The sequence below is a fragment of the Athalia rosae genome, chromosome 7 (genome assembly GCF_917208135.1).
Source record: "Athalia rosae chromosome 7, iyAthRosa1.1, whole genome shotgun sequence".
NCBI classification, from domain to species: domain Eukaryota; kingdom Metazoa; phylum Arthropoda; class Insecta; order Hymenoptera; family Athaliidae; genus Athalia; species Athalia rosae.
The window spans coordinates 2,045,220-2,071,371 of record NC_064032.1 but is presented as its reverse complement, the minus strand read 5'-3'; the positions used below and the strand labels follow the sequence as shown (position 1 = coordinate 2,071,371).

The window sequence follows — 26,152 nt, the reverse complement described above, 5'->3', positions numbered from 1 at the left end:
TAGGGAGGTGATGACCGGAAGTGCAAGGTTAAGGGATCAGGGGTATAGTAGGTGGTTTAATATTACCTGTGTCTCTCGTATACCACGTACAGCGCATATGCATATATACGTAAGTCTACCGCCTTTACACTATGTACCCGCATCGTACGCTCTATGGTTTTCGCTTTATTTAATCGACATCGACCTTCTCGGCCGTCGTTCAGTTTCCATGAAAGTTGGACGAGACGAGAACGACGATTAACTCCGACGATCGGCGATGACGCGAACCCTCGTCGGTAAACGGGGAGGAAAAGAATAGTGAAAAAGCGGCTAGGAGGGCGAGAGGAGAGGGAAAAAGGGAAGGGGAAATATTGAAAACCGTACCTAGGCCGATCCGAGTGTCACTAATGCGGCGGGTCTGGCGGACGACGAGATCAAAAGAGGAGCAGCGTACGAAAGCGTGGTGTTCCAGAGGGTGGTGGAGATATGGAGGAAGAATAGCACCGTATAATTAGACTCTAAGGTTACATATACTGCAGACTCGTTACGCGCGAACCATATAGCTCTAATTTGATGATATTATATTTCTTGAGGGAAGTGAAGAGGGAAAAGGGGGGGTTTTGTCGGGGGCATTCGAACGCGCGGACCTAGGTGGTGGGCACGTGCTCCCATAATACCCGATGCACCACCCTTCGACGTCGAACAATTAACCGTACACCAGCCGCATCATCAACTTCGTCGCACACGATCGACGTTTTATTTTTTCGCTCTTATTTACCGTCGTCAGTTTCGTCTGAGTATACCAATTACGTTTGGGGAGGGGGTGTATATTATCTCGGGGAGCGATGAAAAAAATTAGCAGAGACAAAGAGAAATTGAAAAACCGCCACCAACGAACAGCGAGGGTTAAAAAAAAAGGAAAACCGGTGAAAGAGTAGCAAAAAATGATGTTAAAAAGAGAAGAAAAAAACGGCCATTCGTCGAGCGTGTGCGGCAGTGCGACGGAGGGTGCAGTACAGAGGTAGGTGCAATCGATATCAAACGACAATCGAATTGACCCAAATACATGATTCCACCTTTTTAGCTTTTATACGCTTCGAAATGTATAAACGTTTACCCTCCGACCGTACCTGCACCTCCACCTTCGAAGGTATCAACGCATCCGTACAACGAATCGAGGAATTTTATGTAAAGTAAACAGAATTTATTCAACCATTTTTTTTTTTTTTTTTCTTTGATTTTTCTCTCTCTCTTCACATTTGATTTCATCCCTGCATGCGCTGCATTTACGTATACAAAATCCCGCAGCCTCTGCAACGGGCCTATATACGTACGTCCCCCATTCCGAGCTCTTTGAAATACGTAGGATGATTGCTCATTTCATTGCATGTATATATATTTTTTTTCCATTCGTTTCCGTTTTATTTATTATTTTTTTTTCAACCATTTTTTTTTTTTTTTCGGGGAGAAGAAAATCAGGGCGCCGCGCGAGGCTGGGCAACTCGAACCACCCTTTCCAACTTCGCACAAGATATACCGCATGCGGCTGCAGTCGCATTTCTGCAAAACTAGATGTGCTTAAACTGGGTCGCCTTTAGGAGTTCCAATTCCTTTCCCATGCGTCCTTCCATCTCTTCCTTTTCTATTTTTATTTTTTTTTTTATTCCATCTCTTCGGTTCTATTTCAGATTTTCTTTCTCTTTTTTTTTCACTATACTTCTGCTGCTGTTCTAACTGTCACATCCGCGCGATATCGTTGAACGACAGGAGCGATTGAAAAAAGGAACCAACAAAATTTCTAATTCGAAAAGATAAAAAAAAAAGTAAAGGGACGATGAAAAACTCGCAGCAGCCATATGACGCGTTCGTGTAAAATGTGGGTGTGTATTTATAAGCTATAATAATTTTATGAGGCCGATTCTCGCATGTAATGCACAAGGTGCATCGGGATCGTGATCGTTGAAACGAACAGAAAAAACGAGAACGTGGGCGTGCAGGTTTCGGGTGGACATAAGGGACTCGGTGGACATCTATAAGGTGTATGAGAGAGACTGGAGAGTCGAGGGTCTGCGGTGGGCATACTACGGGCACCGAATCGTCGTTTATTATTAATTAATCGATTTTCAGTTTTCCCTTCTTTTTGTTACATATTTTTTTTTTTTTTATTTTATTTGGAAACTCGATAAAGACGCTCGGTCACACGACAGGGGTCGAAGAAAGAGGGGGTCGTTCGTCATCGGGCAAAAGGGCACGCTGCGCAGGTGCAGGGAACAGGACACAAGGACAGCGACACGGATAGGGATATAGGGACAGGGATATGCATCCGGTATTATACTACCAACACCTGCGTATGCCCCTCACGAAAATAACAGCTCACCCACGGTGCATAACCCCGCAGAACCGTCAGCCGAGACCCGAATCGGTTTTTAGTTTTCATTTTTTGAAGATACATTCTTTTTTTTTTAATTTTAAGACACGTGGGGCCGGAAAATCTCATCATATCTCGAAGGGATTAATTCGTAGCTGTAATTGGTTAACGGATTCGTGTTCCTAGGTTCAAAATACATTGAAAAAGTGCCCTGCAATCAACTTCAACTTCATTTATGACCCAAAAATCAAAAAAATCCAAAGGGGTACCCCTTGAAATTTTGTCGATTTTGGGTCAAAAAAAAATATTTTTTTTTTATATGCTATTTTTATGTATTTTGGTCCCAGAAATCCGAATTCGCAAGTTAAATTGATCTATCTATAGAATTGATCGAGTTATCGCTAAATTTTCACTTTTTGGAGCAGAAAAATAAAGATATCTCGAAGGGAAAAAATCGTAGCTCAATTTGGACAACGGATTCGTGTTCCTGAGGTCAAAATACATAAGAAAAGTGCCATACGATCAATTTTTAAAAATAAAAATTTTTGGCCAAAATTTGAGATTTTTCCAAGGGGTACCCCTTACGATTTTTTCAAATTTTGGCCAAAAATTTTTATTTTTTGAAATTGATCGTATGGCACTTTTCTTATGTATTTTGACCTCAGGAACACGAATCCGTTGTCCAAATTGAGCTACGATTTTTTCCCTTCGAGATATCCTCAAATTTGTACCAAAAAATGCGAAAAAATGAAGATAACTCGGTCATTTTTGCAGATAGATCAATTTTTCTTCCGGATTTGCATCCCTGAGCTCAAATTACATTAAGATAGACTATAAAATAAATTTTTTATTTTTGACCCCAAAAAGCTGAAAATTGGCCATAACTCGGTCAATTTTGGAGGTAGATCAATTTTTCTTTAAGATTCGGATTCCCGAGGTCAAAATACGTAAGAAAAGTGTAATACATTCAATTTTTAAACTACTTTACTTTCGGCCCAAAAATCAATCTTTTTTTTTGGTATTTCAAGGGTCATCTCACGTATAATCAGCTCAGGAATCCAAATCTGAAAGGAAAATTGGTCTACCTGTAAGATTAATCGAGTCATCGTCAATTTATCGCTTCGAAAAGTGAAATATTAAGGATATCTTCATGGAATCAATTCCTAAGTCGATTTATTCTATAGGGTATAACTACCTGACCTTTGACCCAAACTCGAGGACTCTGTGGAGGTTGTTGTTGCCGACTCGACACGGTCTTATGATAAAACGGGGGGTTCGGGAGGGACGGGTGTCTCGCGTGCGATTAAACTTACTTCGTGGTCGGCTAGCTCTGGAATAAGGGAGGATCCTCTTTAAGGAAAGAAAATCAATTTGGCGCCGGTAGAATGCCGGACGGCGTGCAAACAGCCAGGGGTCGGTTGGTCGCCGTACGACTCCACATCACCCTCCTCGAACAGAGACGAGGAGGAAGAAAGTGCGGCGAAGAATAAGACGAAGAAAAAGTAGCGGCAGTAGCAGAAATACAAGAAGTAAGAAAAAACGGTGTGGAGAATCAGGGAGGGAGGGCGGAAAAATAATAAGAAAAATAGATTAGGATGCGAAGAAGTCTCGCCTTTCGAACCTGCTGGAATACGCGAGTGAACAACGCGACTGAGAAGAGGAAAGACCGACCGAAGCAGACCGGAGACCGAAGACCCACAATGACCAAATGCTCAGACGTTATGCCTCGTAGCCGAGGACTCTACGAACGTATAGATGAACGGCTATATGCCTCGCTTAAAAAATGAGTAATATTCTTCATCGATAAAACCGTCCAGCTGAACTTCGATTGCAGCCTATTAATTTTCAGGTTCGATGCACGACGATCTCCCTCGCACCGTTTCACACTTGGCAAAAGATTTTATCCGACGTGGCGTATGCAAGGGTGCATCCGGTTGATCGGTAGGATCGATCGATAGATCAATTGATTCCCCGCCAGAACGAGGGCGAAGCTAAGAGCCGTAGAGAAAAATGGAAAAAACCACCCTTGAAAATTGCTCGATTGCAGAAAAAGCGCGGCGGGTTTTTCAGATTTGCGGAGCGGGTTCTGCACGGGGGTGGTATCTGAATATACATATAGAAGTTGCGAGTTAGCTGGTGATACAGAAAGGCGCGGACGAGTTAGCGGCGAGGGGGTAGTGGAAGTCGGAGTCAGAGTCAGAGTCGGAGTTGTGGCTGTAGCTGGGGGTTGGTACTCCGAGTTTACTGGCGCAATGCGGGGTGGCCAGACAATATGGCGGCCCCCACTTCTCTCTGTCACGGCCTACAGACAGATTTCTACATCGCATCCCGCCAAGAGAGAATACAGACCCGCAACCGACACAGGCGGGGCCACTGTGCCAACCACCCCTGTTCCAGCGTTTTCATCGTTTCGCGGAAAACGGAATCTATGTATTTCACCCGCCTGGGTATATACGCGCGGACGTAACAATCTTGCGCAACCGCATTTCGGGGTTAAATCGCCGTAGAGCTTACCCTCCTTTTCGAATAACCGCGTTATCGTCGTCGCGCAAACGTTCCTTGTTTTGAGAAAAAAAACGAAAAAAAATAATTTAATATCTTCCGAGGTGTTCGAGATACATCCGAAGGTTTTCGACTTGTCTAACTGGAGTATTGATTGGCGTCTAACGTGAATACCACAACAGTATCGGTGAAAAGTATTGATTCGTAGTCAACACTAGTCGCATGTATATTTTACGCGTCGGTTGTTTATTCGGCCGTAACTCAGAAACGAACATTTTTTTTTTTATCTCGTTACTGTCCTCTCATGCATAATTTCTCGAGACAAACATATTTTTTTTTTTTTTTTCTGTCGGACCCGATCGAGTAATTCCCCATATTCGAGTAGCAGGGCGCGTCACGCGACCGGATCGTTCGGGGTGCGGATCGATAAAATTCTGATCCTCAAGAGTCGATCCGAAAGAAAAAAAAGTCGGAAAATGACAGAGTCAAATTCGATGCCGTGGATATCAAAATTCCTGAGCGCAGCTCACGCAGGGCCGTGAATCGAAAAATCAGATTACTTTCCACTCGGATCTGCGCGATGATTTTTCGATCCGCAGTAGTCTGGTCAGTGGCAGGTCAGCCAACGCGAGCGAAGAGTGTGCCGCTTCGAGGCGTCACGGGCTGCACATCCACGATGTCCCTTCTCCCGATGATTTGCCCAAAATTTTTCTAAATTCCTCGAGAAAATTTTCTTCCAACATTTTTACCCCTCGAGGATCGAGGAGGGAAAATATCTCAGGTGAATTATCGCTCCCGCAGCAGCTGCGGGGCCTTGGCCGAAAGTTTCGAGCTCTACTTCTCCGGTATAAGGCACGTTAAATATTCAGGTTCAAGAGGAGCTTGCGAACCATTTTGAGCACGTGCCACTTATCGTTACCACCGCCTAGTATATGAGCAAAGTGTATCGGCCCTCTCGACGCTCTTCTCTCTCACTTCTCATCTTTTTCATTTCCGTTTTTCTTCCTTTTTTTTTTTTCTTTTTTTATTCCTCTTCTCATTTCTATTATCACCGCAGACACTTCTCCCCCGCCGTCTCATCCGGAATATCCAATCGACGGACATTTTTTTTTTTTTTTTGTTCGCCAGAGAATCTCGTTCGCCCCGAAGTACAATTTCCCATTAGGTTGTCCCTTATTGCGATTCTCCGTTATTATTGCGATTTGTTTTTCTTCGTCGCATAATTTGTCGAGATCTGGGGCCCCCTTACGAGGGGTATAATGAAAAGTACAAGTAACGAGGGTAATGCGAATAATATATTATGCCTACCAATTGGTTATCTCGGCCTCGCGACGAGGGGTGGTCTTTTTACATCACACTATGCGGCGTGACGAGGACAACGAAGGATGAGCAGAGGGATAAAAGGATAAAGAAACGTAAGAAACGAGTCACACAATTTGTCGAAATGACCTACAATCATATTCCAATTGTTTGGATAATTGCCATGTTGTCTACCTCCCGCGATGGCTGCCTACCTATTACCTCCTCAACTTTGCCCTTGACGCCGGCGGGTTACCTTCCAATTTCAATTTCCAACGCGGCTGGACAAATTCGCCCATTTAACTCGCGGAGGTTCTCCATCGTTCTCTCTACTTATTCCCCGATATTTCACCGTTTTCTTTTCTTCCTTTTTTCTTTTTTTTCCGCCAAATAACCAAACGAAATTCTCTTTCAACAACGTCGAACTTTACACATATCTCTACCGCCGCTGCTGCCGCGATCGACGCAGCAGACGACCGTTAAGAAAGTATTGAACGGGTCGAGGGTGTGTTCGTTCAACGTTCTGCGTTCTCAACTTCCGGTTTACCGGTAGGCCGGCCTGTGCCTGGCACATAATATCCCGATGCTACACACCCTGCACTATGTCCAGCGGTGAAAAACAAACGGGACAGAACGGCGGACAGAAAATTGTAGAAAAAAAAAAAGGAACCGATCGATCTGGAACCCTCGAGCTGGTTGAAGATTTTTTGTACACATAAAATTTGCGGTAATTCCATTCGTTCAAATGATTTCCTGCCGATCAGGACGAAGTGAGAACGCAACGAGGACGATGAGTCAGCTTCCGGTCCCAACTTTTCTCAGAGTTCCTTTTTTCCTTGCACACTTTCTCCCGTTTCATCTCCAGGGAACTTAGTCATACGGTAGGGGATGATTATTCCCGAGGGGATTTCCGCATCTCCGGGTATACGTGCAGTAGGGGTAGATTTTGCGCGGATCTATAATGTCTGGCGAGTTTCTACAAAAGGTTGGAAATTAGGGGCAAATTGTGCCGCTGCATCGTGCTCGTCGATTCGATAGGTTACTTCGGGAAGGGAAGGTTTGTCTTCCCGTAGGCTGAATTAGCGGGAGAAAATCCCCGTGGAGTGGGCTGGGCTTTCGAATGTTGAGATTTTCCACTTTTCTATCGTTCCGCAGAGATTTCGCTAATTGTTTTCTCCCTCCACCACCGATAGTCTGACAATTTAACGGTGCAATTGTCGGCGTCGGATTTTCCGGGAGGATCAAGACCGATCCTCACTTTCGTCATTTCATCACCGGCGGTGGAGATACGTGAAAAAAAGGGGTGAGGAGAGTCGGTGGGAACGTTTGCGGCAACGGGTTGGTTTCATCGAGTTTCCAACCCCCGTTGAGCTGACCGTGTCCGAAGGGGCGATATCGCGCAATTAGCAACGAATCCCCGCCGCGGCGTAGGACATCCGATTTCATCGGCTCTCTACGATTCATCGCTACCCCCCGTATATCGTCTCCATTTTTTCTTCCGCACGACCTACGAGAAATCCTTCCTTACGCTCCTCCGTTATTTTTTGCCCCCCAATTTCTCGTTTCATCTCGTTCCAGTTTTTCTTCATTTTTTTCATCGCTTTTCCGTCGGTTTTTCTTTCAATAAAACGCAGAACCATCGGCTGTCCGGAACAAGGGGCGCATATGTAACGCAGTCTAGTTTCACGGCAATACGGTGCTACTGGCAGGTTGTTATGGATCGGCGACGAGATCCGTATAGCTACTAGGTGCGCCTCTCCGTCATGCCAGAATTTCACCGAGAGGCGAAGCTATTGCGAATGACAGAGAGGCTATAAACCCCGTGACAAAGTGGCACCACCCAACCCATTTCTGCGTCAAATTGTATTACCCCGCTAGGTATATAGATGAACCATTACAGCGCGGCTACTGCGCGATCGCCGGTACATCCGATGCATAACAACGGGAATAACGTTCGCCGTGCGTTGGCATCGTCGCGAATAAAATCGAAAATAGAATATGAGAGAAAAGAAACAAAAAAAAAAAAAGGGACGGCCGAGTGGAAGAGGAAAGGGTAAATGAATGGGGTGTAATTTCATATTAGTTCGAAGAGAGGGTGGGAGAAATCTGTCTCGGAGTCTGCAGCGGACGACGTCCTCCGCAGCGACGTTGCGTAAAGCGAAACGAATGCCCTCGCCGAGATTCGTAACGACGTAAAACGTAGCGTCGCCGCGGACGTGTGTGCAAGGGGTATTAAATTGTATCAGTTACGTAGCACCGTATAACGTCTGTATGTAGTTTCTTCCATTACCCATTCGCCGGGATGTTCGGGCGTACTGGCGCCTGGCCGCGTAGCTCGGGCGGCGCCGGCATCCCCTGAGATCTTAAAGAATTAAGGGAGGAAGGAAGAAAAGGCGGAAGAAAGGAGGGAAGGAAGAAACGAAGGCGAAGACGGAGCGAAGAGGGGTCGACCGTTACCCCGCTCTTCTCTTTTCCCGTTTTTTCTTCTCTTCTCTTCTCTTCGCTACGTGGTACACGTACACCTATACACCTACCAGCGAACACGTATTCGCGGGGGGATCAGAGGGGTGTAAAGAATATCAAGTTATATACGCGGAATAATGGCCCTCTTGATGATGCGATCGGCGACGCCGGGGTGAATTGCCCATGGAACAGACTATACGACCGAGGTATACCTATGTACACACCTATATGTAATACTTACCCAGCCGTACGTACGCCCGTGCATACCTATGCGCCCCGCTGAAACCAAGGGTTGTTTTCGGGTCCCACGATATCAATTGGGACCGAAGATGTCGTGAGAAAACGATACGGCGATTTTTTTTATGGTGTTTTCTTATTTTTGCCTAATTATTCGCGGTAATATTTTTTTCCACTTCGAGCCACGGTAGATTACGTCAGTGAATTTCGTTTCGTCGTCCCCGCGAAACAGGTACGAGGTCGAGGACCTTGAGTAGGATAATATCCACGTCTTTCGAAACCAACCCCCAAACTCCGGCCGGAGGGATGATTGTGGCGTAATGTGTTTTTACTACCTTGATCGCTGAGGGGTGTCTCATTTGTTTATTTACTTTGACGTCGTTCCTTTTTGCTCTTTTCCTTATTCGCAATTTTTCGTTTTTATTTTTTCTTCTCTTTTTCATTTCGTCTTTAGTACCCGCGGTGCGGTTGATCGGTCTTCGTTTAAATGTGTCCTTGAAAGAATCTCGTTATACCTGCGGGGTCATACGCGTTACCTGTATTCCGCACCTCTGCAAATGATCGACGAAAAAAAAATTGCTGGGAGAAAATCACGAGGTAATTAGGAAAATACATCGGCGGATCGTACGCGAATCGCGGTAACGGTACGAATTACCTCGAGGTCTTTAAAAATCTTTACCAAGGATCGCTTTTCTCTTTGGTCGTAATATAAAAAAATATATAGAAAAACGCGATAGGGAGAACATCATTTTTGGCGTATGTATGCGCATCACGTCGGATCGGTCGATTTTATTCCAATCTATTCATTGGGATTGTTCTTTGCGTTTTGCCCGCCCTGTCCATTCTCCTTTTCTTTGGCCGAAAATTTACGATTCAGGAATGACAAGCACCCTATATTTTCGTAATTTAGGGGTCGGCCTCCGCTGCATATTTCGGATCTCCTTCTTCTCCCCCCCCCCCTGTACGTGCATATTATCCCCTACGCATTCGCTTCCTCCATTATTTAGGTCCGCAGAATTTTCTATCGCATAATACCACATCGCGCACACGATACCTCTGAGGAATCGAAAACCCAAATGCGCCGGCCAAGGAGAACGAGATTCCTTTTTTTGATTTCGAGTAAATTTCTCCATCAATCAGCCCTCGATCGAACGCAGGTCCCAGAGAGGAAAAAATTGTGGAAGAAATTTCCTTACTTTTTTTTTTTTTCTTTGGTTTTCTCCCACCACGAGTCGAGGCGAGGTACGATCGCACGGGAGAGGAAGGCCGCGGTTTTATATCTGTTTATCGACGACAAACACATGGAGTTTAGTAAAAAGCTATGCGAACGCGACGGGGGGATATAAAATAGAGAAACTATGGAGCATCGAAGCACGAAATTCCTCCTCTGTTGTCTCAGAGCGATAGGTGCGGAGTAACTGAAAAATCTCGAGGACGCGATAAGAAAAATAACCGGGCTGCCTCGGAGGAGAAAAAAACTGAACAAAAAAAGAAAAAGGATAAACGAACGGCGATTGAATGAAAAAAATTGTTACCATACCCCCGCGTTGTTGCTCACGCTAATTATAAACTAAAAGTTTTGTACTTCGACCCTCGGTAAACTCGGGCGACACGCGAAGTATCTCGCGGAGAAATTTCATCACTTTCACTCGGGGTACGTTCGCGAACAAGGTACGCGTGGGAAACCAGAATTTAGGGTGACCCTGTTGGAGTTGGAGATTTTTCGTCCCACCGGTGGTATAGAAAATCGATCAATCGGTTACACGCTTTCCCATCACCTGTACGGAGGTATTCGAAGATTTTTTTTTGTTCTCTAAAAATACCCGCGATGACCGTGTGCATTACGTACCTACTCTCGCGTATGAGCTGACGTACACACACACACGCGAGTAATGGTAAAATTATGTGAACGTCTCGAACGAAGCACACGCACGGTGGGTGTACCACGCCACATGGTACGACAATCTAATCTAAGCCAAACAGAAGAAACAAAAAGAGTAGGAGCATAAAAAAGAGTAACGAAAAGGAAGGAAGAGAGAAAAATATTCTCTCGGGGAATCTGAAATGAGCGGCGCGCGCTAGTAAAAGGTACACATCGCGGTGGGTTTAATATTTGGTCAAAATATTAACACCGAGCTGGGAATGCCGCGTCTGAATATAATATGTATACTTATTGTAAACGCGCAACTATAATACACCGCGGACTCGTGTGTGTGTGGGTGGGTGGGTGGGTGTGTGTTTTCGCCCCCTCGCCACCGCGCCCCCGTGAGTAAACCAGTAATAAAATATATACGTAAGATTATTTACACCTTCATCCGCATTTTTTTTTTTTTTTTTTACGCAGTTACTTCGACCGGAGCTCGGATCAACGATTGTGAGAATTTTTACCGATTCTCGGCTCGGCTATCGCGGCCGGAAAGTTTTTTCGAAAATATCCGCTGCGAATGCAACCCCGCCAGCTGGTATTTCAGCGATGCACTTTCCGATAATGTCAGGCTATCCGGGCCGCTTGATATGTCAACGATTTTCTGGACCGTCACCTTCGCATTTTACGGGCTTCGAGAACGCGGCCGCGTCTCGATCGTGTTTCGAATGATCGAAGGGGAGATGCAGTTCCGTAATCGTGTCGATGTCCGCAGCTACGAGTTAATGACCCTACAGAGGATACGTAATTACGAATTACCTTGCGAATGCGATTAGCAAAGGTTAATCATCGCATGAATGGCGCGGTTTTCTGCAAACCTAGGCAGAAGTTTCCGGTATAAATGCGATCGCGCGTGCCTGTCCGTCGCCGTTACGATAATGAAACGCCAACGGTAACGAAAAGGCTCGCTCGCTCCCACGGTGATCGAGTGTCAATAAGCGAAATGCATTTTCGCGCCTCCCAATGAGTCCGCAATAATTTCGCAATTTCCGTAGAAATCCGGTGCTAACGTACTATGGGAATCGCCGACGATCCGAACCTTTTTTTCCAGGATCAATGGTCCGCTCGAGCGAGGCACGCGTTACGGGCGGTTAGCGTTTTGCGCGTACGAGGTTTCAATTTTTCGGAGGCACGTGGCGTCCGGTTACCTTGAAGTAACAACGACGAAAAAAGGTCGGTGCGGGTTTTCACGGACGACGATGGTCGGGCATAAGTGAGCCAGTCGGTTCTTCGTTAACGGCTCTACACCGTACGGTCTCGGGTTTCTCTCGACCTCGTCCCGTCGCGTCGCGTTGCGTTTAGTTCGGTTTGCAGTGCGGCGCGGTGCTGCAGCTCCGTCACAGGTATAAACGGATACGCGTCGTCGGTGGCACGCGATCCCCGCGACTAGCGAATTTTACGAAATTGCGAAAAACGAAACGCGTAGAACCCGAGCGTGTTCCGATCGCGAATCGATCGCGGTCAGTCGCGCCGCAGTAATGTGACGGTAAAGAGCACCTCCGATCCTCCTCAATTCGTTTCGCCTGCCTATCTGCATGATTTCACCGGGTTATGAGGGTGCACGAAATAAACACCACCTTACAACTAGCTGCTCTCATTATTCTGGCAAGGGCCCCGCAACTCGGAGCTCACCGAATGGAAACCAAGTCCCCGGGGGCTAAGGCCGTCCCGAACCCTCACCACAAAGTATCGCAACCTTCGCGGTTGCAGGATTCCGCGGAAGGTGCGCCAACTTCCGGTGAGTTTTCCCTCGGACAATTTTCGTCTCGTGGCTAACGAGAATTATTTTTCAATTTTTCTCGCCTCTTTTTTTTTTCTCCCCCCGAACTTCTCCAGTCAAAAGTCTTTCATCCCTCGCGACGCGTCGTCGAGTAGATCGCGCGACGCTCATACGCGGCTAGCTAGGGGCTGGTCCTCGTGTGCCGCGTGTTTTCATATTGATTCCGTTACGTAATATAATGAAAGCTCCGCCCCTGAATGTTTTTTTTTTTTTTTCTCTTCCATCTAATTTGTTCATGTTTTTTTTTTTTAATTAATTTTTGCCGGTAGTTTTTTTCTCCCACTCGACCGGGGGGAGGAGAGGGGAGCGATTCTTATCCGAATCGAATCGTTTTCGTCGTCACTCGTGACCGCGTCGGGGTTGAAATTTCCTCGGTTTGTAATGCGAACGTGATAAAGGGATGCGGAGAATGTGAAAGACTCGAGAGTCGAGTGGAAAACGGAAAGTCAAGGAGTCGACGGCAGCGAGAGTCGTCGAGGAGACCGCGTTAACCGGTGCAGTTCGATAGCCGGTGGTGTCGCGACGCCCGGCTGTCTGCCATCTAGCTGACGTCTGGCCCTCGTCCGACGCCCTATATATAGAGCAAGCCCAATTTACGCACCGACGCCGATTTTTACCCCGCAAACTAGAACGTCCACGCCGAAGCAATCGCCTTACCCGACCAAAATCCAACCAGAGTCCACGCTCGGGGTGTTGAAAATCATCCCCTCCGCCGTATCACGAAATTCCCGGTCGAAACTCAGATGAAAAAGATGAAAACCAACGACCGTATTCGCGATAATTTTTCCTATTATAATTTCTCTAAATTTTTTAGCGATACTTTTTAAACGAAAATTATACACGTGAAATAAGAAGAAGAAGAAGAAGAAGTAAAAGTTATATTGGCACAGCGATTATGTTAAAGCTGTGGGACATAATAATGTGCGATGTACGCGGTTATACACCTGCGTTGAATTTTATTATTCGTCGATAATCAATATTGGTTGTTGGCCTAATGATTGCCTATGCGATGGATTTGTGTGTGTGTGTGTGTGTACGTACCATAACGGTAAAGGTGAGGAGGGGGACGTAGGTTTACCATTAATTATACGAAAAAGGCCAAGGACTGTACCGTACAGACCACCGGCGTTCTTGCTCGTTTTACGTCACTACGTTCGCCGTTTAACGCGAGGTGGTGGTTCTAGTTTCTATGGAAACACTAGCGACGACCACCGGCCCCGATCGCCATCCCCAATATACCACGTAGAAACAGCCCACGTTACTCAGCGGGAGCTCTTCCAAAAGCTTAACGTTCCGGTACCGCGTCCAACGGGGCCTCCCGTGCCCAGGTGCACCTCCCCCGGGATCGAGCAAAAGATGACGCAGAGACTGGTGTGCGAAAACCGGTGAATTCGAGGGGAAACCGAATTCCGTCGCAGAAACGAAATTCTCTAACAATTTTTTTTCACCATTGTTCGGTTTCAGTTTCGGGAGCGTCGTCGAGCGAAGCAACGGTAACGTCGTCGTCCGGTGTCGGCGGTCTCTCGACGAGGTCCGGATACCCCGCCGGCGTAAGGAGCATCCCTCCGCCGGAAATTAACGCTGGACTGGTCAACAACGGGGGCAGTTTGGACCTGCTAACCGCGTTACAACTCCACAACACGACGCGCCAAGGAGTATCCAGAGTTCCTGGATTGGTCGCTATCAAACCGGCGTACTACCTGCAGGGTGAGTCGGAGGATTTCTCCGTTATTCCGCTAACGAGCTTCCCGCCGATTTCTTATTCATTGCCCCGTTACGTTTTTGTTCTTTTCCGCCCCCTCCCCCCTCGATCCGCACCCCCCCAGGAGCCCACGCGATCGCGATTTAATTCCAGGAATGCCGAGGGAAAAGGGGCGCAAAAAAGGAGCAGTAAAAACGAAATACGACTCGAAAGGTCGTTCAATCATTAACAAGACTTTCGTGAGACACGAGATTTGCGGCGGGGCTACTACCGCTGGGTGGTCAACGAAGGTCAACAACCTCGTTGCCGCGACGGTGTGACGTTGCCGGCCGTGCCGTAACGTTTCACTTCGAGCGTAATTAAAAAAAAAAAAAAAATAAAGAAAAAATAGAGAAAAAAAAAAACAAGCAAAATTATTACGGAGTCTTCGACTTGTTGAACGAATTCAACTGTCGCCGGAACAACGGCTATCGATTTTCCTACGCAAACATAATTACTTTACATATTTTCAACCGGACGTTGGGACGCGACAATTTCATTAAATGCGTGAATCGAATGGCGGGGCGGTATACGCGAGTATAACGCAGTCTGTGGGGTGTATCATTCGTCATAGCTGCACAAACAGTAGGCAGTTCGGACTGGGGGTCGTACGGGGGGGGTTGACGTTACGGGAGGTAGAAAATTCACGCCGCCTTAATTAGGTCCCTAGAGATCGTAGTCGTCGTAGTCGTCGTCCCGTTGTTGGTTTAACACGTCGTAAAAGAGAAGCTTCGACACGCTCCCCGTAATAACACCACTCGCCGATTCACCCCGTAACACCAGTACGAACAGAGGCGGACGCGATAGTTACATGGGCGTGAAAATATTCGCGCGCGTCGGGAATTCGTGAATCGTTATTCCTCCCTTATTTTTTCCTCTCCAACTTTTTCCCCGCTCGTTTCCCCTGCTCCCGCATTTTCACAGCACCACCCTCCGCAGTATTCGCTTTTTCTAAATCCATCTACGTGATCTCGAGTAGTGCGAAAAAATTGAGGACTCGGAATCCCGAGTTATGACGTTGGTACGCCCCACTGGAGCGGGTGCGAAGTTTCGATAAGAATTTAATCAAACGCTGACAATAATGCGGTTCGGCTGCAATAATTAGCTCTTTACAGAGGGGTACGAAATCCCTGGCGAGAGCTTCGGGAATCCGTGCGACAATATCCCACGCTATCTGTACGGCGCACATTCCTGCAGAGCACAAAGTTTTCGAAGGGTGTTTATTATTCGAGGGGGGTGGATTTCTTTCACCCGTTTCGGAGTAAAATTCTACAAGATTCCGTCTGATTTCACGATTTCTTGTGTTCCTCAGGGGATGAAAGAGAGCTTCGGGTGAACGAAGCGGGTTTTCAAAGGGCTGCTGCGATTCTTCGGCAGGTTCCGGAGTTCACGGTAGCCGCTGCTCTTCGTCAAGAAGAGGCCAATTCTGGTACAATAATTGCCTTTTCGCACGGGAACAATAGGTTTGTAATATGTGTAAAACGGCAACACGATTGTCCGAAATCCGGCTATTTCGCATAGCGTAATTCCAGGGGTATCGTGATCCTTGCTCCCGATTACTTCGCTACTCTTCTAATTTCCACTTTGCTTTTACAAGGTATCTGGAGCTGCAGAGCAGCGGTCGTAAGGACGAGCTACGGCTCCATTATCTCTCGAGAAGGGACGGAAACGTTCACGTGGAAGCGTTCCCTTTCCGTCTGGCCGACGGCGCGTGGCACAGAGTCGCCCTTAGCATCAGCGGTTCGCAGGTTGAGCTTTTAGTCGATTGTCATCCCCTCTACAGGCGCCTACTCAGGCCCGGACCACCAGACACAAACTTCACCCGCCCCCAACTCCAGCTATGGGTCGGCCAAAGGAATGCCAAGCATTCCCTGTTCAAGGTACGCGACCGAAAAACGAGAAGCAAGAATAATATCCTTCGTTAATTAATTCGTTAACGTCAGTTCGGATTCTTTGAATTTCCGAGGGAGTTACGGCGAACGACTTTGCAATCGGCTCTGGAAATAAACGAGAGAATGAAAAGAACAGTCGACGGGAGAAAACGCGAGCGCGGATGTTATTTTAACGGAGAGGTTATCGTCGCTAATTTATACCGCAGGGGTATAAGGGGGGGGAACAAATCGAAAAGCACTTTGCGTCCCCCCTTTTTTGCACCCTCGTAGAATATAATCCACGTACGATGAGACCCGTGCCGTTGTAGCTGCGGGGATATAGGGAGGGGTTGTTTTTTTTTTTTTTTTTTTCTATACCATCCCCAAATAATGGCGGGGAGTTTATTAAATAAAAGATCAGGGTACCAAGAAACCACGGGAGACCGGCGTAGGGTGGAAATATAAGCAAATCATCGGGATACTTTCAAAGAAAACCTTCGGGGAAATCAATAATCTCTTCTCATTCCTCACGTACCCTATCGCCTGCAGTTTGGTACGTTAAAGCGAGTCCTCCGAGCGATGCAAGTTTTGAAAAAATCGCTGATTTTCCGAAAAAAGGACGCTTGAAAGACGAAAAAAAAAAGCCAGAGCGTGAAATTTTTCTTCTATTTCCGAATCGCGAACATCGCAGTTGTCGTTTCCCAGAGTACCGGGTGCGATTTTCACATGTGTGTCATTTATTTTCTTGGGATTTAGAGCAGCTGGAGTTACTCCGATAGCCTTCAGAGGGTCCGAGCAGTCGGGGATGAAATTAGAGAGGAATATCCTTCGAGGAATAAAGCCTGATCCTGTTAGTTCGTTCGGCAATCTTGGGACGTTTTCTTATCGCGCTTCGCTCCCCGATGACGTCTTATTATAAATTGCCTCGCTACACGCGATATTCTCGAATGCCCCGATGTATTTCAGCTCTTTTAGCCCCTTCCGTTCTCCCCCCCTCCCCCCGGCTGACAATTGGCGACTGTCTCGTTTCAGCCCCGACCATGAGAATTTCGAGAACCGTCCAACGCTCGCACTTTTGCCTCCCTTGCCGCCCGCAGTTTTCCATCTCACAAATTAGATGGCGGAAAGGGACGGTGAAAATCCGAGTCTTTTTACCGATAAAGAAAACCCTCCCCTTCCGCCGAAATAATATTCACGATAATAAGACGTCGCGGGTAATGTCGAAGAACGCAATCCTGTTAGCAGATATGAAAGACGAATGACCATTGTTTTTTTTTTTTTGTTTTTTTTCCACCCCTGCCAGCGGATCTTGTACGATTTTGACGAGAAATTTTTTTTTTCCACTTTTCGCACACAGGGAGCTTTGCAGGACGTTAAACTTATACCCGGTCCGCACGGGTACCTTTCGCAGTGTCCACAGTTGGATTCTTCCTGCCCAACTTGCGGTCAATTTTCCATGCTGCAGAACACCGTCGAACAACTCATGCAGAACCTCAACGAATTGACTCAAAGGGTATGCGAAATATCGACGACGCGATCGAACTAGTCTATCGCAGATTTTTGAATTTTGAACGAAAACAAAAAAAAACATTTTCAAATCCTTTCAGTTAGCAGCTGCAGAGGGTAGGATCAGCAAGGTGGAGGAATGCGAGTGCCAAAAGTCCTGCAGAGTCAACGGTTCGGTACACTACGACGGAGAAACTTGGGAAAGAGGATGCAAGCAGTGCTCCTGCGTTCACGGCGTTATAGAGTGCAGGCCAATTTCATGCCCCAAGGTGAATTGCACGAGCCCCTACATACCGGAGGGAGAATGCTGCCCGAAATGTCGCAGTAAGTAAACGTCCCACGCCAACTCAATCCACGTAAACGGTGGATCGGAGCGAGGAATTTCAAAATTAAACCCGATCACCCCCGCACCCCCACAGCTATCGTTGGTTGTAAAATCGTGCTCGGATGCGTGCAATGTTCGTCGAACGAATGAATTTCTCTACTTTTCGAACGAATGAATTTTATTTTACAATTTCACGTTCGTCCGTATTCACGTTACTCGATCCGCCCAATCCCCGACCGTTTTCGATTCCCTGACGAAGAGAAAAAAACAGAACAATTCTCTTTCGAAAACAAGCTACGAACAATTTCGTACAACGATCATTTTCATTTGCTACAGTGCAGTGCTTGCTCTTCGGCGTTTTGTACGAGCACAACGCCAGGGTGTCTCCGAAGCCGTGTACGTTGTGCACGTGTAACGACGGCAGTTTTACCTGCAACAAAAGCGATGCATCGGAAATTTGCCCGCCCTTGCCTTGCCCGCTAAGTCAGCAGATCAGCGTGGCTGACGAGTGTTGCAAGTTTTGCCCAGGTATGCGTTAAACGATTGGCGATATAATGCTTATTTTTTTTTTTTTTTTCAATTGATATTGATACGCCGCATTTCTGTGATGATAATTACAGCGATCGATACTAACTAATTTTACTAATTGCAATTTATCGAATAACTCCAACTAACTTTTTAACATTGCATTTCAAACTGACTAACACAGGTGTGGATTACTGCGCGGACAAACCTAAATGTCATATCAACGCTTCTTGCCTGAATCTCCAGACAACTTACGCCTGTCATTGTAACATTGGCTATCAAGGAGACGGACATAATTGCCACGGTATCTAATATTAGGCTACTAACATTGCCTGTGAATTAATAAACGCTCCTTTGCTCTCGATAATCGAGCGTGCTTTTCATCCGTTTCTTTTTCATCAATTCATTAATCTTTCGTCAATTGATCCAACAAGATTAGTAATAGAATATTGATTTAGATGTCGACGAATGCAAACAGCAAGGTGGCTCGGAAGGACATCACTGCAACGCCAATACCCGATGCGTCAATACGAACGGCTCGTACATTTGCGAATGCTTGCCCGGCTATCACAGAACGGATAAATTCAATTGCGCCGAATTGGACGAATGTTCTACCGGCCAACACGGTTGCGACGAACACGCGATCTGCATAAACACGGCGGGCAGTTACAACTGCAAATGTCAGGACGGTTACGTCGGCGACGGATACAGCTGTAGGCGTGAGTACCAGGCGACGATGTTCGAATTCATTGACTCTGTAGGAAAATAAAACTCCCGATCATCCGATAATCGTTCGTTTAATTTCTCGCAGCTGTATGCAACCGCCCTTGTCAGAACGGCGGGGAGTGCGTTGCCCCGGGTAAATGCTCCTGCAGACGCGGTTACACCGGAACAAGTTGCGAATTAGATCTCGACGAGTGCGCCAGCGACCTTCACAGATGCCATCATTCTTCCACGTGCTTTAATATGCAAGGTTGGTATTATTGTCGCTGCAAGCCAGGATATCACAGTGCTCTGCACGACACTACTCAAGGAACTCAATGCCAGGACATAGACGAGTGTAACGATCAAACGATTGGTAGAAAACACACCTGCCACCCAAATGCTCGGTGCGTCAATACCGATGGTGGCTACATGTGCGTTTGTCCGCCCGAACGTGGGCCTGATTGTAAACTGAGTGAGTCTTCCGATAATCGGTCAAACCCTCGATCGACGACTTCGAACGGAGTAGAAATTGATACGATCCCCCCCCCCCCCCCATTTTTTTAGGCTGTATATTCGAAGACAAGGAGGTGAGAAACGGCGACACGGTCGCCCCCGCCGGATATCCGTGCAGACGGTGTACCTGCCAAGACGGTGTTATTAGTTGCAAGGAACCGAGCTGCAACTGCAGCGTTTCCGCTAGCCAGAGGGACAAGTGTTGCCCGCAATGCGATCCATCCGCCTCTTGCAGACACCAAGAGCTCCACCATCTGATATTCAGGAGCGGCGAAAGATGGATATATCAGTGTCAAACTTGCGAATGTTTGGTACGAACCGAACGAAAGATGATATTACTTTGTTTTTTTTTCTTTTTCTTCTCATTCCTCCATCGATTCAGCGCCGAATAAATAACCATATTTGTCGTTAGAACGGAGAAATAGACTGCTGGCAAATGGAATGTCCACCGGTAACGTGTTCGAATCCCGTTACCGAGGACGGTGACTGCTGTCCAAGATGCGAGGACGATCCTTGCGCCAGAGAAGTTTCGTCGAACGGTACTTCTCTCACGTCCAATCATCCTCAGCCCTGCAGTTACGCCGGTATAATGCACGAAAGTAGCAGCTCGTGGAAGGACCCCCACGACAAGTGCACCACGTGCGAGTGCAAGGTAAGCAACTTTGTTCAGTCGCGAATGCAATTTTAACATATTTTTACATCGTTACGTTTCGGTTGTACGTATAGTATACGTAGAAGAATTAAGTTTACCAGATTTTTTATCACTAGAATCTCGCTCCAACGTACACGTCATTCGTTGGGATTATCGGAAACTTTGTCGTTGAATTAAAAAAATTTTTAAAACGATCGATGCTCGTCACATACGCGTGTACCTTGGTGAGAGTTAAGGAGAATGATTGCGGGAACCGACGAGAGAAAAAAAAAAGTAATATAGTCGGGAGAAAAAGAACTATAGAGGGATTGAACAGATTATCTTTTATTTCGACCGATTGATTTATCTTATTCCCGTAACGAAAAGAAATATACATCTAGGTACATAAGTATATTTCTAGATAGAAAAAATTAAATATTGTCTTTTAATAAAATCTATATATTATTATGAATGTACTACATACCCTGATAAGACTTAGCATTTTATGAGTACGCAAGGTTAGTAATTAAAATACTTGTGAAGAAAAGAAAAAACGAGCATTGCCTTTTGCTTACAATTAGTTGAATGCATATTAACAATATATATATCATATATCATATCATGTATATGAGGTATACATATACCCCTACATATGTTATATATATATACAATTTACCAAAATACATGAGTTTTTTTTTTCTTTTTTTTTTTTCACTTAATAATTTTTTTTCTTTCTAATTTTATGTTGCATATTCGGTGCAGTGTGCAAGATTGCTACCGCTAGAATTTTAATTGTCATTAGTAATTATTATAATATATTGTTAGCATATTAGCGTTGACTTTGAGCCACATACAGGGGCGTCCCTAAGCTAGCCTGAGTTTTATGTTGCCAGACTGGCAGCGCTTAGATGCTGAAGTATCGCTGCTTTTCGGGTGTCGATCCGAAAAATTTTTTCAAAAACTTTAAACTAAAAGTACACGATTTACAGACACGGTTGAATGAAGAAAGAAAGAAGAGATGACGAAATTCTGACATTTTCTTTGAAAGCATACGGAAAAATATAAGCGCTGCCCTGCGAATTGATCAAAGTATTTATCGCTAGCTTGCTTATGTTGGAGGCTTACGAACGTCACGCGGTGACATTTGCTTCGGGTCGGCCCTGCATGGATGATCATTCGTACATTGACTGTATATCAGCGAAAATTATCACCATTCTAATGCGCCTGACTAGAAAAATCAAAAAACTCAAATTCAATTGATTCCAAAAATTTACCAAATAGTGCACGTGATGTGTCCTCCATGCGCAGACTGTATAACAACGCTGACTAGATCCGACCAATAATTATCAACGTCCAATACACATGACACACGATCGTGAATTCTGTTCACCCTTTAAACGGGGCCATGAAAAACCCGTAAGGATATTATTTATTCATATAAAACACACACACTATCGATATTTTGCACGTAAAATATTATCGATGTATTGCCTATATTATTTTATTCTATTTTTCTAGGAAAGATCGTAACGATATTTTGACAACGGTGGAATAATTTTCATTATGTATATTTTTGTACTTTTTTTTTTTCAAAAATTATTTTGGTTTTTCATATACCAGTGAAATGACGATTGATTTGTAAACCAGATAATACATTCGTCTGCGAATAAAGAATAAATATCGACGGTCCTCTTGGGCGCAATAGAATGATGACCAGTATATAAAAGATAAAAGAAAGAAAAAGAAAAAAAAAAAAAGAAAAAAATTATCATAGCGACAGCAATACCTAACATGCTAACATGCCTTAGCTTGAGACTAACAGCCTAACACTGGGTATCCTTGCAGGTGCCGTACTGCGCCCAATTGGTGAGCAATAGCGCGTGTTGTGTGCATCGGTAATCACGTCACTCTACCTCACCTACCTACCTTTAAATCTACTACTCTTAAATAATTATTTCATCCACTTTCTTATGTAATCAATTATCACTCTGATCATTCGATAACTCTTATTCACTTTTGCATTCGATGATGATATTATTATTATTGTTTTCTTCTATTTTCTATCCGTTTTACAAAATCTTATCGAATATTTCATAGCACGCAAGTGGCCTGTATTTTATCGTTTATTTATTTGAAATTATTGCATCGAATGTGCATTTCCTTTCGACACATTGAAATGCAGGTCACGGTTCGTTATACAAATTTTATATCACACGACTACACTTGTAATATTTTGGATCTATTCGCAAAGAAATGATTAATCGATGAAGTGCCCTTCATGCAGTCACTGCACGATCACGAAGCATGCAATTTTGTTATCAAATTTACATCCATTTACAAATCTATTAATCCCGTCAAGTCAGTTTTAATAACAGCTGTAAACATCAGTACGAACACATATCAAGCATCTTGACACGGTTTTGATCTATTTCAGCATTTCTTGCACCATTTACTTCTTTAATTGCATATGAAATCTATATAACCATAGAAGCACTAGGATTTATTTGTTAATTTATTTTTATCTGTTTCTTTTCTAAAATTTATTACTTATCAAGATATATATAATTCATATATATACATAAACTACAGCGACTGACACGGGAATATTCGCCGGCTGATCGATCTTTTCTTAATCGTTGAAATCAGAATTTTCCTTTTTTAAAAATCGCCGCTGAAAATTTCCGTCAAAGTCGCTGCAGCGTAGACCAGCGTAGATTCTACCTATTCAGACTGAAGACATATTATGATAATTCATTGTTTTGATTCGTACATCCGCATGATTATTATGAATGTGTGTGGATCCTAATGGTACTACTTATATGTACTCGTAATTTGTGAAGTGAAACCCCCGCCCCACGTTAGTTCGGAGCTATTGTATCTGAAGAGCGACTACTCAGAGGTAATGTCTAATACCTTCCTAATTCTTAACTTAGACTCTTCGTTTCCTTCAGTTTTATTAAACTTGTTTCGTTCGATCCAATTTTTCTTTCACATTTACTTATTTCGTCGTTATTTTCCAAGTCAACGACGAGCTGATCTCCCACGGGGATCTCAAAAAGCCAGACCCACAATCAGAATCCAGAGTCGTCACTCGCCTGTTTTATCGCACGAAAGAAAATTTCAACTTCTCAAAAAAAAAAAAAAAAATGGAAACTCTTAATATCTCGCGCTGACTTTATCCTCCACGCCATAAAAATCCAGCGGTTGAGAGAAAAGAATATAAAATATACTCTGCACATGATCGAGATGGAGTCGTTATCAAACGAAACAATGAATTACATGATGTACTTCGTTAATACGTAAATTCTCTTTGAATGAGAAAAATTTTGTCTTCGTCGGTTGAAAATTTTCCCAGTCAATCGTTCGTGCGACTATTGATCAATTAAATGTCGAAATGATAATAATCGTTGTCAGCAAGTAGAGATAAGAAGGCAAAATTTTTCCATCGTCTATACGACGTAGATATAGAAAATCTACTACGATTAGTAAGACGAAAAAGTAACGTGGCCGATTGACGAAAATGAAGTTTCATGATGACTTTTCATCCCCAGGATGGGCAGTTATGCTGCAGCTATGATTACCGGTGTGCTGGTGATATCGTCCAACGGCCGGGGCAGCTTCGTAGCACTAGCTTATTGGGCCTGTCGAGGTCTCCGTCATTTGGTACATCGAAAGCAACGGTACCAACGGTCTCCTCGACTTTACCCTCGACGAACAAGGGCGTTCAGCAGACTACGAGAGCTCAGGACTCTCTGGTTATTACCAGAAGTGATATTAATGGGAAAAGGTCCATTGATACCTACTATCGTCGGGGTAACAGTGGTGGTGTTAGTGCGTATAATAAGGAAGGTAGACAGAGCGTTGTCAAGACTCTGGCACGTAGTGTCTCCGCACCTGCAGTATTACCTGCAAAATCAACGCAGAGACCTGCAGTTAACAGAGGTGGAACGACTTGAAACTTTATAAGTTGATTCGTCAGGTAGCATTCCATACGTCGGAGAGGTTTTTGATTTTTGTAAAAAAGAAAAAAAAAAAAACTAAGAAAAGGAACGAAAAAAAAAAAATACGAAAAAAAAAAACTAAAATTATAATAATAATTATTATTTACACGTCAATACCTCTCCATAGTCAACTACTCCTACTCAAATTCTCTAGTACTATATGCGCTACTGCATTACGCTGTGAAGTTGGGCGGGCTTAAGAATTGGGTAAATTATAAACGTGACTAAACTATAGCTGGCTAATTCCGCTTAAGCTCTTCACATTTCATGTACAAACTTATAGCCTATATCCGTATAATGTGGCCGTTGGTAATTAAAAAATATATATATATATATATATAAATACGAACTATGTAAGAAATGAAATGAATAACTTGATTTCTTTCAGGGGTGAGAGAGCTTATTTGCTGCTCTTTTTTCTTCGGGCCAACGAATTATAATTTTTGAAAATTTCTCACGCGACGATGGTACGTGTAGAGAATAACGATCATTTGGATGGACTAATAGATGTAGTCGTATACGAGCTTTAAATTTAAGAGTAACGAAATACGTTGAGTTCGCTCAATTCTTATATCCTTGCTCAACTACGCAACCACCAAGTACATTCCTCCTTTATTGAATAGGCACTCTATAAAAATAAATAGAATTCAATACTAAACGAAGACAAGAAAAAAGTTATATATACACGAATATATATGAATAAAAAAAAAAAAGATAACGACATAACAAAATAATAAAGAAAACGAAAGAAATAATATTGATTAGATAAATTAATGAAAAAAAAAAAAAATCTCCAAAAGCTAATTGCTATACATATAATATCTACATCGTTATACGCACCAGAGAATTACCAGTAATCGTTTGTTCAATGTGCAATAATTTATTATAAAAACAATCGCCTAATTTATAAATAATAATTATACCCTCTATATTTTCCTTTTTATTATCTTATATTTTTCAATATTAGCGCGTTAATAATATAAAGAATAAGAGAAAAAACGCTATTCGAACAAAAAAAAAAAAAAAAGAAGAAATAACAAATATATATAAAACACCAACTATTATGTATAAATATAATGGGGACAAGATTGCGCAGCTGTAAAAAAAATAATGTATATATATAAAATGATAGAAGAAACTGAATCTATTATTTGAATGAAAAGAGGAAAGATAAAGGTATATTCAGTTGATATTTCTAGTCAGTATTGAATGAAATGGTAATAATAATTCGCATATGAGGAAGCAAGTGACTCGTTGTATCCTTGGCTCTCAAAAACGAGACACGAGAAGAATAAGAATAAAAAAGAGAAACCAAAAAAATAAATAAAATATAAAATCGGGAGAAACTTCCCTCGGCAAGCTCGGGGGCTCTGTACCTTCTGGTTTGATATGCGTTTGCTCGTCAGCTACCCATATAATCTTCTATCATAGTCATAAAGTAAATGTATGTATAATGATAATTGCAATAACGAACGCCCGAGATCCCCGAAAAAACAGAACAAAATTAATAAAAAGAAATTACAAGAAAAATGTGAAAACAAAAAATATATATGTATATATATATCAAGACGTAGCAAACAAATTGAATTATTTTTTAAATGTACAATTATAGTGAGTTACGCTTATATGTATACCTGAACATTATGGTATACCTATACGCGTGACAGTTAGGCAATCTTATCTTCATATTTTTTCAAGAGCTCAAGATATACAATATATAACGGCAATTGCGAGAAAATTCTCGGATGTTTGGACTATTACAACATTCGAAACGAAAAACAT

The 26,152-nt window shown here is 43.9% G+C and overlaps 1 protein-coding gene across 5 annotated transcripts in view; it reads left to right on the top strand.

The window, feature by feature from the left end:
- LOC105689259 (protein kinase C-binding protein NELL1-like) overlaps positions 1 to 25,277 on the top strand; it is a 36,034-nt gene extending 10,757 nt beyond the window's left edge. Inside the window, exons 1-14 of one of the 5 annotated variants that reach the window (XM_020854168.2) lie at positions 12,093 to 12,510; positions 14,017 to 14,259; positions 15,606 to 15,756; positions 15,891 to 16,173; positions 17,522 to 17,677; positions 17,772 to 17,994; positions 18,332 to 18,523; positions 18,705 to 18,824; positions 18,979 to 19,239; positions 19,332 to 19,697; positions 19,790 to 20,049; positions 20,151 to 20,390; positions 22,215 to 22,264; positions 23,921 to 25,277. In XM_020854168.2, coding sequence (XP_020709827.2) covers positions 12,324 to 12,510; positions 14,017 to 14,259; positions 15,606 to 15,756; positions 15,891 to 16,173; positions 17,522 to 17,677; positions 17,772 to 17,994; positions 18,332 to 18,523; positions 18,705 to 18,824; positions 18,979 to 19,239; positions 19,332 to 19,697; positions 19,790 to 20,049; positions 20,151 to 20,390; positions 22,215 to 22,264; positions 23,921 to 24,335 — 3,147 coding nt within the window. In that variant the 5' untranslated portion in view covers positions 12,093 to 12,323 and the 3' untranslated portion in view covers positions 24,336 to 25,277. Of the gene's footprint in view, positions 1 to 12,092; positions 12,511 to 14,016; positions 14,260 to 15,605; positions 15,757 to 15,890; positions 16,174 to 17,521; positions 17,678 to 17,771; positions 17,995 to 18,331; positions 18,524 to 18,704; positions 18,825 to 18,978; positions 19,240 to 19,331; positions 19,698 to 19,789; positions 20,050 to 20,150; positions 20,391 to 22,214; positions 22,265 to 23,920 lie in introns of those variants that run through there. The other 4 variants (XM_020854167.2, XM_012406164.3, XM_048657781.1 and 1 more) reach the window with 4 other exon arrangements.
- The last annotated feature ends 875 nt before the right edge of the window (positions 25,278 to 26,152 follow it).